This window comes from Lycium barbarum, chromosome 1 (genome assembly GCF_019175385.1).
Source record: "Lycium barbarum isolate Lr01 chromosome 1, ASM1917538v2, whole genome shotgun sequence".
In the NCBI taxonomy this organism is placed as follows: Eukaryota; Viridiplantae; Streptophyta; class Magnoliopsida; order Solanales; family Solanaceae; genus Lycium; species Lycium barbarum.
Window position 1 is genome coordinate 45,282,897 of NC_083337.1, and position 16,634 is coordinate 45,299,530.

Consider the following 16,634-nt stretch of genomic DNA (forward strand, 5'->3'; position numbering starts at 1 on the left):
TGAGAGCCGTAGCCATTGAGAGTCAAGATAACCTTAATGGGAACGGAACGATAACTGGATATTAGTTGACTACTGATTACATACATAACCGTAGGAAACTATAAAACATATGGATGGATTCAACAAAGAGTTAAGGGAAAATGAGAGGAGACTGATGAACTCATATTAGAAGGGTATGAAGATCAAGGTTAAGAAAGGGCAATCAATGGAAACATGGTAAGCTCGCAAGCTACAACATTTGAGGACGAATATTTTAAGGGGGAAGGATGTTACACCCCGTACATTTGATAAAGCGCCCATCAAGTTTAAACATAAGCATGTTGAATTATGGCTAAGTAAAATAACTTTAACCGACAAGCAGCCAACTTGGGGAAGGAATAACTTCTAGCATATGACGAGTTTTGATGTAAAGGAAAAGCCTAAATTGATGTTTATGAAGTCTAGTTTCCAGCAAAACAAACCGCTCGTCGATACGAAATAAGGGAAAGGAGATATGGAAGTTACAAATCGGGCTGGCAGGCTAGGAAATTGCTCTGCGTGAACGCGCCAAGAGGTGCCGCGAACGCACAGAAGGGTAACAAATGACCCAACATGAACGCGCCACTACCCTGCGCGAATGAGCTGAGTACTTTTTAGGTCCGTGCAACCCGTCCGTAGAATGTTATAAAAAAGGGTTTACTCCCTTATTCTTCATTCAAACATCTCCCAAACCACCCCAAACTTCTAGAAACCTCTCCCAACTTCCACACATCAAATTTTAATGCGAGTCATGACCTGAATTCAGGGTAGAAGGTGAAGATATTACGGTACTAGCGGGAGTAAGGTATGAATCTTTCCTTTTTAATATTCATTTTGGTTTATTGACGGAGATAAATTTATTAAATAATCGTATTACAAGTTGGTTAGTTGAGTAATTTGAAAAACATCGTGTGGGATGGTTTATGGAGCATATTGGTGTTGATAATGTCGTTGTTCATGTTGGTATTATTGTTGTTGTTGTTGTTGTTGGTTGTTGGATTGTGATTTCAGGCTAGGCATATAAACAGGGAGATGCTGCCTGAATTTCGACAGATTCTAAACGAAATTAAATTGAAGGCTTAAGATGGGCGTATGATATTTAGCCTAACAAAAGTATGAATGGTTTACATGTAGATTTACGAGCTTGGAGCGATGAACGTTGAGTGGCCAAGGAGACTGAAAGGTATGTTAAGGAAAGTCCCTTTCTTTCTAAAGGCATGATTCCTGCGTTATGATTCCATACATGTCTTACATGACATCCTTGTTCTCGAATAGCTACAAGTTCCTGGTTCTCAAGGTTTTTAAGATATTAAAGACAAAATGTTTTGTATGATGACCATGATGACAATGATGACTCCTTTCTTGTGAACTCATACATATTTTCCATGATGTCCTTATTCCCACAAGCTAGACACTACAAAAAAAACAGCGTTTAGTGACGGACGTTTTCCGTCACTAATCAGCATATATCTGTTGCTAAACATGTGTTGCGACGGATTAGCGACGGAATGTCGTCTGTTGCGATTTTGCGCGTTGCTAACCTATTAGTGATGGAAAAATGAAATCCGTAGCAAACTTAGCGACAGAGTAGCGACGTATGAAATCCGTTCCACATTATAGCAACGGATTATGTTGTTGCTATTGTTATGAATTCCGTGACTAATTTCATATTTCATTTCGTCGTTTTAGTAAATTAGCGACAAAAATATTGTCGCTAATCCGTCGCAAAATCTTTGAATTATTTGTGCCTGCATTTAGCGACAATTCAATGTTTGTCGCAGTCTGTAGCCTACTGTTTTCCCTCTAGCAACGACCAAAATCCGTCGCAAATCGGTCACAAATATTTTTCTTCCAATTTTTTATTTTATTTTAAATACACCTCTTAACACATACTAAATACAAAGTAATAAATACCCTTAAAAATAACTGACATTCACATAAAATAATATTTATAAAAAAGATTCAAAATAGATAGCGAAATCCTAATCGTTAAGTCCAAAACACCGACAACACCAAGCTGTCAACTACCAAAAGAACCCACACATCCATCAAGTATTGTTAGTGCATAATTTTGTTCTTTCCAACAAAAAGCAGATAACTTTGTGCTTGAGATCCAAGACCATATATTCTTCTCTTCCTTGTTCCCCTAGCAGCTTCGTAATATGCTTCACATTGATCAATATCAGACTGAGATCAACATCATTGCCCTTGGCATCCTGCAAAAATTAAAAGAGCTTTAGCCATCCGATATCTTGTCACGGTTACAGCTTAAGCCGTATAATCCTGAGAAAGAACTACTCTCAATCAATAATGTTTCATTACTTATCAACATCAAAACAGACTTGAAACCAAAACTTTAGACTATAAAGAAACTAAAACAAGCCCCACAAAATGCATATATCACAAGTTAATTGGCTGCTAGCACTAATCTAATACCATATACCACAAGTTAATTGGCTGCTAGCACTAAGCTAATACCATATACCACAAGTTTACACCTTCTACTCATATTTTCCTTTATGTTTTACTGATAAGTTTAATCAATTGCATTAATAGCACTTAGATGGTTGGAAAATGTATACAATACACTATGCTTGTGTTGTTCAACCATATCCATTTTAACAAAATATCCCAATTATCTACACGTCATAGCTAGAACCCTTTACACCAAAACTATAAGTAACATGGAGAAAAGTATCCAAATGTTCAAGTATAAGAAAGGTATGATTTCCAGTGACCCTATTTCATAATTCATTAGTTTTTAATTTCATCTACTTACAGCTTTAATATCTTCTTCTGCCAAAGCTTGATAAACTCTAGATCTGCTCATAGGATTAATGCTCCCAAGCAAACTTGAATAACTTAGCTTGCTGGTGTTTTTTGCGTCCTTTAGTATGCAATCAGGGGGTTGCCCCTGCATAAAAATTTAAATTGTATTCAATGGGAGAAATTACTAACTGTGTTCAAGAGTCAATAACAACATTAGTTTTCAAGAGTCAATAACAACTGTGTTCTTTTTGGACCGACTAAAAAAAAATAAGCTTCGCATATACAATTAGGTACTAATTGGCATTTGTATATTATAAGAGCTGGAAGGTTAAGTTAGTTGTGGACTTGTGGTGGGGTTGTAAGTACCCATCCTTAGATTAAGTCGCCTTTGGTATATGCAGTAACAGTGTTACAAATTCCAGCAAAAGCACACCAGTAACAACATAGAACATCAACAGCAATGCAGATTCATGTTTAGCCCAAAACAAAAAAAAGCAATGGCTTAGTTGAAAATGGAACAACAAGTAACCTTATAGCACAACAGTTCCAACACCAACATATGTAGGAGCTTAATTCATCAGATGCAATGGCCAAATCACAAATACAACAACAGCCCATAAAATGTAGTAGCACATGTCGTTCACTATTAGGCCAAAATGCTATGGCAAAAACCAAGCAACCATTTAATCTCAATTCATTACCGATCATAGAAGCCAACTGTAGGTAATGGCCAAGCAGCAAAACAACAAAATGTAAAGGCAGGAGTCATTAAAATTCAGAACTGCACAACCATTACACCTTAGTTCTCAAAATAGACACCAAGTGCAGCAATATGTTCTCAGTGCAACAACACTCAAACTTATCTTAAGGTTGTCCCAACAATGAATTTAAAAGTGCCACAACAGCCTTTAAGACAGTACACCTTGATAAGGAGATGTAACAACATAGCACCCTTGATCCTAACAGTGTTTTATACAACAGAATGTGGCAACTACTGCCCTGCCCATTTAACACTGATAAGGCTCCAATTGCAGTAACGGTTAACCAAAAATATGCAGTAATAGCTTACTTGAAGTTCAGCAGCCAAATGATCCAAAATGCAGCAGCTTCTTACCAACAAACCCAACTCCAAATGTGGCTCGAAAAACCAACAGCAGGCAGCAGTCACTCCATTTCAAGTTTAGCAGCAAATTAGGGATTTCGATAAGCCCCCAAGTTATGCAAAATGTAACTTCTTAGAATAATGGTTTTACATATACAAAGACTCAATCGACGTAGCCAATTTACATTGCAATTTTCCTACTAAAACGTATTTCTTATTCCAAGCAAATCATTCTTATAGACAAGTTAATAAACAGTAATTGAAAACCATGAAACGACATTGGTAATTCATAGATTGTATTCAGCCATCTTTATTGGCATTCAAGTTCAAAGGAAACGAACACGATCAACACCTATATATTAGAAAGTTAAGAATAAACCTGCTCATTTGTCAACGTCAAGAATATACTTTTCTGCATGGGATAGCACTTCTCAATAATTTGAAGATCTTGTGATCCTCCAAAGGAACTATTGGAGATATGGTGAGATATGGTCTACATTTCTGCACAGTTTTTCAGCATTTCTACACAGCGTTTTCAGCATTTCTGCACAGCGTTTCAGCATTTCTGCACTGTTTTTCAGCATTTCTGCACTGCGTTTTTAGCATTTCTGCACTGCGTTTCAGCATTTCTGCACAATTTTTCAGCGTTTCAGCATTTCTGCATTGCGTTTCAGCATTTCTGCACAGTTTTTCAGCATTTCTGCACTGCGTTTTCAGCATTTCTGCACTGCGTTTCAGCATTTCTGCACGATTTTCTAAATTGCGTTTCAGTATTTTTTTAGTGTTGTACTTCAGCAGTGATTTTTTTTCTGCACTGCGTATTTGTATTTTTGCACTGCATTTTTCGCATTTCTGCATAGGTTTTTCAGCATTTCTGTACTAAGTTTCAGCATTTTAGTACAGTATTTTTAGCATTTTTGCACTGCATTTCAGAAATGCTGAAACGCAGTGCAGAAATGCTGAAATGCAGTGCAGAAATGCTGAAAACGCAGTGCAAAAATGCAGAAAAACTGTGCAGAAATGCTGAAACGTTGTGCAGAAATGCTGAAACGCAGTGCAGAAATGCTGGAAAACTGTGCAGAAATGCTGAAACGCAGTACAGAGATGCTGAAAAACTGTGCAGAAATGCTGAAACGCATTGCAGAAATGCTGAAACGCTGTGCAGAAATGCTGTAAAATTGTGCAGAAATGCTGAAACGCAGTGCAGAAATGCTGAAAACGCAGTGTAGAAATGCTGAAAAACTAGCATTTTTGCACTGTATTTCATTAGCATTAGCAGTACAAAAATGCTAAAAATACTGTACTAAAAGCACACCAGTAACAACATAGAACATCAACAGCAATGCAGCTTTATATCCCATTTGTAACAAAAGCATACATATATCGGTTGGCTGCTATAGTCTTGCAACTACAACTTCATAGTGTTACAAATCACCAAATAGCAAAGGGCATATTATACTCCGCAAGTAGAATCAGTAAAGCACAGAAACATAAACTTGGCATGATGTCAATCTATGCCTGCACACATAGCTACAATACAAAAAGAGCAAGAACTGCCGAAACGCCCCAAATAGACTCAGCAGAAATCATTCTCACCGTTTTGTCAATAATAATTGAATTTTGACATGAGTAATCGTCTTATCTCAAGTAATCGTACTAGTTCTCCACAATACAGCATGAACATTTTAATAACAAAATGACGGAAGGAGATCTAGGAACTACGCAGATCTTGCAGTCTCAATAAATGTCATTTAAAAAAAGTATATCATCTTCTGTGTTTTAACAAAACGCAGTCATTTCTTTTCCTTCTAAAAGACAACAATCATGTCAAGTGTAACAGCTTCTATCAAATGCACAACTATATATTAAGAGCAACAATTTTACCCCAACATACAACAGCAAAATGACTAAAAGTGCAGCAATTTTTATTCAGGATTTTGGCAATGTAGCATCAATTCTTGTTTGGAAAAAGTAGGCACCAATCAAGTATAGGAGTTTCTATCTCAAAGACCACATATGTTTGTTGTAAATGCAATCATTCAAACACAGTAAACAACTCTCAAAGTGCAGATACAAAACTCATTCAAATGTAGTAGCAGTTCATCAAATAGCAAAGTAAGGCACAAAATATGTCTCCACTATAGCAGTTGCTTGCCTAAAAAACAATCAGCAATCTGACACTTATTTCAGCTTCTAAAGATGCAGTAACATTTCAAGTACTATAAGTCACAATATTTTATACTAAACATTGTTTACATAATAATACATGAACAATCTATGTAACAAACAGTGTGTATTCACTAATGGGGTTGAATTGTTTACATATAAATATATAAACAATCTATATAACAAACAGAGTGTATTGACTAATGGGGTTGATAAAAAATTCACCTTTGGACCCATAGTGACTTTAACAACATCAGCAAGTTCTTCAATACCTTGAAGCATTGCAACTCGAGCTTCAACACCAAATCTAATATCCTTTGCAGCATAACTTCTACTCCAATTTAACCTTCCACCAATCTGCAACAAAAACCATTTATAAACAGACAATCCAAAATACAGCTCTTCTTGATCTATACCAAAAAAAAAAAAAAAGTATCTTGCAAAATAGTACTCACTTGTTGGGTGTTGGTTCTTGCCACTCTGTACAAAACAAGAAAATGGGTATTTGTTAAAAGTAATAAAGATTACATTTTTCTAACACAAAAAAGAAAAACAAGAAAATGGGTATTTCTTAAAAGTAATAAAGAATACATTTTTCTAACAGAAAAATCCAAGTTATAAAATGTGAATATTACCTGGCTTTGGAAGCAAGATTTGCTACAAAACGATACATTTTGCTAATGAGAAATGCTGCTAAGAGAGAAGAACAAGCTGAAATAACTTATTGAAACATAAAATATCATTCACCTTTTAGTTAAAAAAAATGACAAACTGAAACAAAAAAAATCGAGTAAGAAACCCAGTTCACTAACACTGATTTCAAATCACAGAATATAAAGAATGTTGAGTTCTTCAAGCTTTTTCTCGACATGCAACGAATTAAAACAAACTTTAACCACCAAATAATATTATCCTACAAGATTTAGCACAAACAAAGGTCGAATTTCCATTTTCATCAGATTTTGGCCGAAATAGAGATTCCCAACACTTAACCTTCAAATAAATTATAAACCCAACAGTTTTCAACACACCCAACTTCGATTTTAGCCCAAAAAAATACTTAAAGACACTCTGTCCTTTAGATAATAAGCAAGAAAACACAGATAGATTTAATGTCAGAAAATAAAAAGAAGGAGATAAAGAAGAAAGAAACTGCCCATAAAACATAGAAAAATCAAAACATACCTTTCCTTTAGATAAAAGTTGCAGTAGAAGAAGAGAAAAACACAATAGAAACCCTAGATTCACATTATTTTGATCTATGTTGTGCTCTCTCTCTCTATGTTAGTAATTTCGCACAGTCTATCTCTCTATCCGTGTTGGCTGCTGTGTTTGGAAATGAAATAATGTGTACCCTAGCTAGGAGATATCTTTTTTTTTTACATTTAACGACGGAATAGCGACGGATTTTATATTCCGTCGCTAAATAATACATTCATTTCTTTTAATAATTAATATTGCGACAAAATATTCCGTTGCTGCAAATATATATTTTTTTGTAGAAAAATTAAAGGCCTAGCGACGGATATTTCGTTGCTGAATCCGTCGCTAATTAAAAATAAAATTTGTCGCGCCTCTTCTGTTGCTAAATCTGTAGTGAAATTTAAGGCGCCAAAAATTCGCGCTAATTATTAGTAACGAAACTCAGTTTTCGTTGCTAATCCGTCACTATATAATGAGATAAAATTTTAGTTGCTTTTCTTGCGACAAAATGAGAAATCCGTAGCTAATCCGTCGTTAATTAGCGACAGAATATGGTCTGTCACTAATATTCCGTCACTAAACGCTGAGTTTTTAGTAGTGTAGATATTCATGATTCCTAAAGTCTGATTATGCTAAAGATGAGTATGCTTTTACGATGATAATGATGAAGATGATGATATTATTTCTAGAAACTCCAAAGTTATGGTTTTAATGCTATCATGAGATCATTGAGTATATTTCATGATTTTCTTGATTTCATTCATTGTTGTTGACCTCACCTTATGATAATTGTTCCTTCAAGGTGAGATATAGCGATGATGATTGCTCCATAACATAAATAAGAGGTTACCGACCTTACGTCACTCTGATAGAGTTTTAGCTTTTATTTGGGCTCTCATGCATGCTACTTATATTATATATGTATATTATATATGTATATGGGATATAGGGAAAGATGAGGCATTATATACGCATAACCACCTAATCTGTTGGTATATTATGATATCTTCCCAGATGTGGGATATATGGGTATGGATCGTGCTGCACGTTCTGCAGCAATATAATATATATATATATATGGATCGGGCTGCACGTTCCGAAGCAATATAATATATTTATAGATCGGGTTGCACGTTCCGCAACACTATTATATATATATATATATATATATATATATATGGATCGGGCTGCACGTTCCGAAGCAATATAATATATTTATAGATCCGGTTGCACGTTCCGCCACACTATTATGTTATATATGTATGAGAAATGTTTTTGTGAAAAAGCTAAGTATGCATGATATCTGCCTTAAGATGCAATTGGAGGCACATGCCATCCTTATCTTATGTTATGTTTCACACTTCGTATTATGTTATTATTCATGCCTTACATACTCAGTACACTGTTCGTACTCACGTCCATTCTTGTGGACTCTGGTTTCATGCCCACAGGTTCAGGTAGTCAGCCAGACGATCCAGCCGAGTAGGACCTCCACTCAGCGGCAGTCGGTGCGGTCCATTTAGTTCGGAGCTGCAGCCCTTTTTGGTATGCTATCTTGACATGTAGATATATGGGTACGATAGGGCCTTGTCCTGACTTCTCTACAGTTCATATTCCATAGAGGTTTGTAGACAGTTGTGTATAGTAGTAGTATCGTGTAGTTATTTCACCTTTTATTTTGTTTTACATCATATGTAGTGGCCTAGTCGTCCTACACTGTTATCCTTGGTACGCATGATTGTCTAAATATATATATGCATGGGTTGTGAGTTTTCGATGCAAAGTTCATTGTGTTAATTCTACAAAAGATGGTATAGTTCAGTTACGAGTCATGTATAGGCTACCGGGTTAATCAATGAGTATAGGGGTGCTTGGTCAGTAGTGGTCGAGCACTCATCATGGCTTATCGGTTTGGATCGTGACAGAATCCATTCATATAGGGTCCACAAGTCCGAAAATGTACTCCTTCCAACAGTTTTGTGGCTTCGGTGGCATCCACACATCGGAGCAACCCCAAGTCTGGTGTCCGTTTGTATAGTATTTCCTTATTTAGGAAGACACCGTTTGCCATTCTTCTGATGGTCTTCTTTTGCCCACTTGTGACACCTTTGGGATAATCCCGTTTCTCCAAATACATCTTGATGTCGTTGTACCATGGTTTGCCATTTTGCTCTACTTCTACGTGGGAACAGTAGTTATGCTCTTCTTTTAGGCTTATCTGCAGAGGGTCGATGCGACTGCTTTTAGGATACTAAATCATTGATGCTATCGTGGCCAACGCATTTGCAAGCTCGTTCTGAGCTCTTGGAGTATGACTGAATTCAATCTATTTGAACTTTTTACGCAACCTTTGTGTTACACCTCGTTGTTTTGTACGTTGAGATTCGTTAGGTGTTAGTTGTTTTAATTATGGACACTGGAGTTACCTTCTAGGATATATGAGATTATATGTGCCTATCTTATGGTTATGAGGGTTTAAGTTCATATAGTAAGCTATAGAAGGATTGGAGAACAAGTGAATTAAGGAAATTAAGTTTGTTGGAACTTTGAAGAAAAGATGGGGACAATTTTGGTCCAACTTGAGGAAAGAATACCTCCTAATATACTCGGAGTTTTGAAGTGAAACAAAAGTCTAAATTGAAGTTCAGGGAGTCTAGTTTCCAACGCAATAAACCACACGTCGATCCGACATCAGAATCAAACGTTATGAGCATTTTAAGACGGACTGCCAGAGCAGCGAATTAACCCTGCGCGAACGCGCCTGTAGGTGGCATGAATGCACAGAGAAGCACTGGCCAACTCTGCGTGAACGCGCATAGCAATTTTTAGGCCGGTACCAACCGACTTCAACCCACTATATAAGGGTCAAAAACCCTCATTTAGCCCCCAAAAATATTCTAGAAATCTCAGCAAACATAGTGTCACACCCCAACATTGGTAAAGCGTGACTGGCACCCGGATCTTACGAAAACCGAGCGAACCAACTTATAACTCGCATCCTCTATGTCTCAAACGGAAAAATAAGACCAAGGGGTTAAATACAAATATAATATCATGCATAAGTATATATATAAAATGGGCCCACGAATCTAATATAACTAAGCATATACAAGACACTGTCTGAAAAGCCTCTGGGAGCATGACTGAAGTATACAAGTTAGGACAGGGCCCCCGACATACCCTTAACACAAAGTAAATATACGACCTAGACTCGACAATGCTCCAGGAAGAAGTGGAGCCCACCAATCAAACCTGGTACCTGAAAGCAGCCTACTGGGGAAGATCCTCGTCCCGTCTGTCTACACCTGCGGGCATGAACGCAGCGAACACAAGAAGGGATGTCAGTACGAATAATGTACCGAGTATGTAAGGCGGAAATGTAACATCTGCCCGACTGGTCGTAGAGAAGTGGTAATTATAATCACCATCATCACCTGGTCTCCCTGAGTAATCTCTATACACTTCTCATGGCCATCACTTGTCCGTTATAGCATACACGATCACATAGCTAGGTCTTATAAACACAGTTCTGGGCCATTAGGACCTCTTACCGCTTAACTGAATATTAACCAAACTCTGAGGTATATCATAATCCACTCTTCTAGCATCAAATACCTTATTGGGGATCCTCTGCTAGTACTCTATTTATGTCCCACAAGACATTACCTAAGTACAAAATTCTAAACGCATCAGAGTTACATAAGGTCGGTAAACCTCCGATTAACATTATGGAACTACCGTCATGAGCATATCTCACCTTGAAGGAACAAAATCATAAGGTGAGATCAACATCAATGAATAACATCAATGGCCATGACGCACGTTCAATGATATCACAAGAAAGTTGGGAACTATAAGCTTTGGTACTTTTAGAAATAGGGTTATTGGGTAAATCATGTATAGGTCCACAACCAAGGAATCATGACTTAAGAAAGAAGGGTTTAGCCTTACATACCTGGAAGCTCACTTTCCAACTTATCTTCTATCTTTTAATCTACTTAAGATCGTTCGTAGTCTCGTAATCTATATATAAAATCATTCTCACCATCATACACTTGTCTCAACCTTTTAATTAAAATCCTTTTAGAATCTGCCGAAATTCGGGCAGCATCTCCCCTACTTATGTGCCTAGCCCGAAATCGCAATACCACAAAACAACAACAATAGCAATACTAATATCAACAATATCATCATCATCACCAAAATATTCCATAAAACATCCCACGCGATGTTTTTCAATACACAACAACAATAGGCACTTCCTTTCTTCCCGATCATGGAGCATAATCTCATTAACACACCAAAAACATTAGATAATATCTATATACATGGAAATCATCCCAACCACACGGCCACAACGTGCTCAAAATATTCAATAAACTCAACAACTATAACACAACACTTTATGACCTTTCCTCCATAACTATGTTCACTTTTAAGACTTGCTAAACCTTAAAATCTACTCAACATAAGAGATAGGATGAAGAACATACCTTATAATCAAATAAATGTAGCTACACCAACTTTCTTCAAGACCAAACTCATCACAACATCAAGTAGAAGTAAGAACAATCACTTTTCATGGACTAGTTTGGTGTAATCTTGTTAAATTCTTGATTTAATGGGCAATAAGTGTTTATGGGATGTGTTAGGAGATTTCCAAAACTCATGAGAGTGTATAATGATGAAAAAATGGGGTTGATGGGGGGTTTTTATACCCCTTCTAAGTCGGTTCCACCGACTTTCCCAAGTGGGACCCACGAAAGCCATTTGGCAGTTTGGAGGGTTATCTCAAAATGCTCATAACTCCCTACTCCAATGTCTTTTTAATGAGCGGTTAGTTGAATTGAAAACTAGACTCGACGAACTTCGTTTTAGGCTCTTGAAACACCTTAAAAATCCTAATATACTTGGAGATATACCCCTCCAAAGTAGACCCAAAATTCTGTCCAAAATTCTGCCAACTTTTTTTTCCAAATTTTTGACAAACATATTTTCTTCTGTTTGGTTGATCCCGGAATCTTCCGAAACTCTCCTTACATGATATTTATCATTAATCATACTTGATAATGGTAATGTACTTTGGTTCCAAGTTTGTCCTTCCCGGTTATGACTTAGGAGATCGTAATTCATCCTTTACTTCATTGCTACGTACTTCCCATGGTTGTACCTTTCAAAACTTCACATATACTAAAAGATATTCTTTCTTCAATCCTCCCATGGATTATTATATGAACTTAAGCCCTCATAACCATAAGATAAACATATATAATCTCACATACCTCCTGAAAGGTAGCTCGAATCTCAACATACGAAACTATAGGGTGTAAAATCCTTCCCCCCTTTAAAAACATTCATCGTCGAATGTTAAACTCTCAGGGACCTTAGTCCTCCTTCAGGCCACTGCCTTTCCCTTCTGGGCAGCCGTAGCTTTTCGCTTCATAGGCATCGGTGAAATCACAACATATGGTCAGGAGAAAGAGAATCCTCATAACACGGTTCTGTCACACGATCTATGATCGGAAAGAAACTAAATCTTCCTAAATACCTTGTAGCCTTCTGTTTATAAGTGTGGTGCACTGCATACCATAAACAAGACTCTACTAGACACGGCTTGCACACAACCCTAGGACAGACCTGCTCTGATACCAATTTGTCACACCCAACCTTGGTAAGACATGACTGGCACCCGGCATCTTACGGAAACCGAGCGAACCAACTTATAACTTGCATCCTCTATGTCTCAAATAGAAAAATAAGACCAAGGGGCTTACCACTGATCACTTGGGCAGATAGCACCAGGATGATACTCAGGTCAGGATCACAGTATTATACTTAGATGTAGATAAATGTCACGACCCAAACCGATGAGTCGTGTCGAGCATCTGACCTCTAGCAACCAAATACTGCTATATTCATATCTAAATCTTATTAAACATCAAGGGCCCATAATGGCATAAACTGATATCATAAAATGGAAACATCAAAACTCTGTACAAATTGCATATATACACAACATGCGAAAGAACAGTGCAAGCCAGCTAGGCTGCTACATATATTGTACCCAAAAGAATAGAAGCCGACAAGGCTACATCATCTGAATACTACATACAACTGTCTACAGACCTCTACTAGAATGAAAGCTATAGAAAGGACGACACAGAGCCCCGTCATACCCATATGCATAGACATCTCAAAAGGATGGCATACCAAAACTGACTGTAGCTCCGGATCAAATGGAGCATACTGACCACTGCTAGATCTAGAGGTCCTATTGAGTTGGACCACCTGTCTGTCTCCCTGTATCTACGGGCATGAATGCATCCCCCCGAGCAATAGGGAGTCAGTACGGATAATGTACTGAGTATGTAAGGCATAAAAGCAATATATATACATAAGAACCATGGATAAGATCTGAACTCATAAACTGAAATGACTGACTGCATGTACTTGTATGAACTAGTATCTGCCTAAATCTGCATAAATCTATATAACTGACAATGCCTCCGTGGGAACATAATATGCATACTCATGCCTATCAATCATAGTCATGTATCTATATATGTGTATGTGCATATATAACGGCTGATATATGTGCATATATAATGCTTGATATATGTGCGTATATAACGCCTGTCTCTTTTAAAATATCATATCGGCCCCTCTGCGGCCATCATTATATACGTCGCTGCGGTACTTGCAGCCTGATTCTCATATCATCATCATAGTGGTAGTGCGTGTATACCGCCTATATCTCTTCTCATACTTTACATATATCTAATATTCGCGTATGTAACTCCTTCTAGTCACGGGTCAATGTGCATAAATATATAATGAATGTAATGTATGAATAAACTGTATGCACAGAGCTGGCTACATAAGACTAGGCCCACGAACAAAAAGATCACTTATGAACGTGGTACATGAACATCAAAGACTGAAGTACTTCTAATGCTTCTAAGAGTAGAGTAATATGGAAGCTCGCTTACTCGCTTGTTGGATCATATCATAGGATCATGCCAAAAGAAGGAAAGAATGGCCTTAACATACCTTGAAGTATACACAATCGTCCAACTTTTACTTCTCGAACTTGCAAGTGTACAATTAAGATAACATAGGGCTTAATTAGGCTATTTACCTCGCTTACAAATCATTTTAAACACGAATAGAGCTTAACAATTTATGGACAACCTTTTCCTTATAAGCTTAACAACTCTTCAACTTCTCATTCGATCCAACATCAACCACAATACCCACAAAACGATGATAACACACATACACACAAACACACACACACATATATATATATATATATATATATATATCAAAATATACTTAAATCCATTCCCAATCATCTCTTGAAATAACCCCAAGTCACCATCTTGTCCTTTATCAACTTACCACTCCCACAAATACATTCTCTTTACTTAGCTCTCTAAAACTCTTGATAATAAACTCAAATACAAGGGTAGAAATCATTTACATACCTTGAGGGGTCAAGAATCCCAAGAATCACTTCAACTTCAACTCCCTAAACTTCACAACCTTGAAGAAACCCTAGAAGCAACCTGCTTCATGACAAACTCGGGTTTACGGGGTCCAGGTCTTGTCAAACCTTCACTAATATGATTGAAAATATTGGGAGAGAATATATTAGTTTTTTTTTTGTTTGAAAAGAGGAAAATATGAAATAGGGTCGTGAACAACCTATTTATACTTGGAAGCCAAAAAGGCTACAGCGGTCCGGTTCGACGAGCAGGTCGACGGCCCGTCGATCTGTCGAGTCGATGGTCCGTCGACTTGATCCGTCGACTTCTTCTGCAGATGCAAGGCTACGGGACCCTGTCGATGCTGCACATCGACGGTCCATCGACCATGTCGACGACCTATCGACGATGACTCGTGTTTTGCAGATTTTTCTGATTTAGTTCAAATTGCGTCGATTTGATTCGTTCAACTTCTAACTCTATAAATTGCCAGGAATATCTGTTGGTACCCTCGTACACGGGGTAAGGAACTTTCTACATCCAAACTCGAGCTCAGGTCTCTTTTCCAAGGGCATACCCGACTAGGAAACCATAGGTTCTACCACTATGAACACGAGGGGTGTAACATTCTTCCTCCCTTAGGACCATTCGCCCTCGAATGTTCGAACAATCCTGGGTTATAAAAATTTTGGCAGAGTTTCCTCTATACCTATACCAATCCATCCTGCACGCAGCAACCCAAAATAATGCCACACAGGGCCAGATACTATAACACACAATACCATGGCCTCACACGACCAACACGATAACTAAAATGAAATAATACCTAGGGGCGATGATGCCTCAAATCGAACCTCCTGTACTGCTGGGAACAAATGCGGGTACTCAATCTTCATTGCCTCTTCGGCTTTCCAAATCACTTCCTCAACATTCTTATTCCTCCACAAGATTGTAACGGAGGCTACATCCTTGGTCCGCAGCCGACGGACCTGTCTATCCAATATAGCCACCGGAACTTCCTCGTATGATAACTGCTCGATCACCTGGATATCATCCACTGGTACAACTCTTGAAGGATCTCCGATACATTTACGAAGTATAGATATATGAAATACATGGTGTACCGACTCGAACTCAGAAGGAAATTCTAGCTCATATGCCACGGTGTCCATTGTACGAATGATCTTATATGGCCCAATATACCGAGGGCTGAACTTACCCTTTTTTCCAAACCTCATCACTCCCTTCATAAGAGAACCTTTCAGGAACACCCAATCGCCTATCTCGAACTCTAGCTTATGTCACCGATTATCCGCATAGGATTTCTATCGACTCTGAGCTGTTAGGAACCTCTCTCTAATCACATTCACCTTATCAACTGCTTGCTGAATTAAGTCTAGGCCTACTAATTGATGTCGAACCGTCCTATGGGCGATTTACATCTCCGCCCATATAAGGCCTCATAAGGAGCCATCTGAATACTGGAATGGTAACTGTTGTTCTATGCAAACTCGATAAGAGAAAAATAATCATTCCAATTTCCTTGAAAGTCAAGTGCACAAGCTCTAAGCATATCCTCAAGGGTCTGTACAGTTCGCTCTGCCTGTCCATCTGTCTGGGGGTGAAACGCAGTACTAAGACTCACCTGAGTTCCTAATCCCTACTGAAAGGGCTTCCAGAATTTGGCTGTGAACTATGCTCCCCTATATGAAATAATGGTTGTAGGAACACCATGAACTCGTACAATCTCCTTAAGATAAAGCCTTGCATAATCCTCGGCTGTATAAGTAGTTCTGACAGGCTGAAAGTTAGCTGACTTTGTAAGCCTATCAACTATGACCCATATCGAATCACACTTCCGCTGAGTACGGGGAAACCCTGTAATAAAG

At 37.9% G+C, this 16,634-nt stretch overlaps 2 protein-coding genes across 2 annotated transcripts; both read right to left on the reverse strand.

Moving 5' to 3' along the window:
- Positions 1-1,911: 1,911 nt before the first annotated feature.
- LOC132636408 (uncharacterized) lies at positions 1,912-4,583 on the reverse strand. The gene is made up of 3 exons (XM_060353296.1): positions 4,269-4,583; positions 2,798-2,932; positions 1,912-2,234 (listed from the first exon to the last, which is right to left on the reverse strand). The coding sequence occupies exons 1-3, from the start codon at positions 4,305-4,307 to the stop codon at positions 2,067-2,069; spliced, it is 342 nt and encodes a 113-aa protein (XP_060209279.1). The 5' UTR covers positions 4,308-4,583; the 3' UTR covers positions 1,912-2,066.
- Positions 4,584-5,911: 1,328 nt separating this feature from the next.
- LOC132636478 (chaperonin CPN60-like 1, mitochondrial) lies at positions 5,912-7,795 on the reverse strand. The gene is made up of 3 exons (XM_060353404.1): positions 6,691-7,795; positions 6,511-6,535; positions 5,912-6,412 (listed from the first exon to the last, which is right to left on the reverse strand). Exons 1-3 carry the CDS (start codon positions 6,726-6,728, stop codon positions 6,131-6,133), a joined length of 345 nt encoding a protein of 114 aa, XP_060209387.1. The 5' UTR covers positions 6,729-7,795; the 3' UTR covers positions 5,912-6,130.
- Between the last annotated feature and the right edge of the window lie 8,839 nt (positions 7,796-16,634).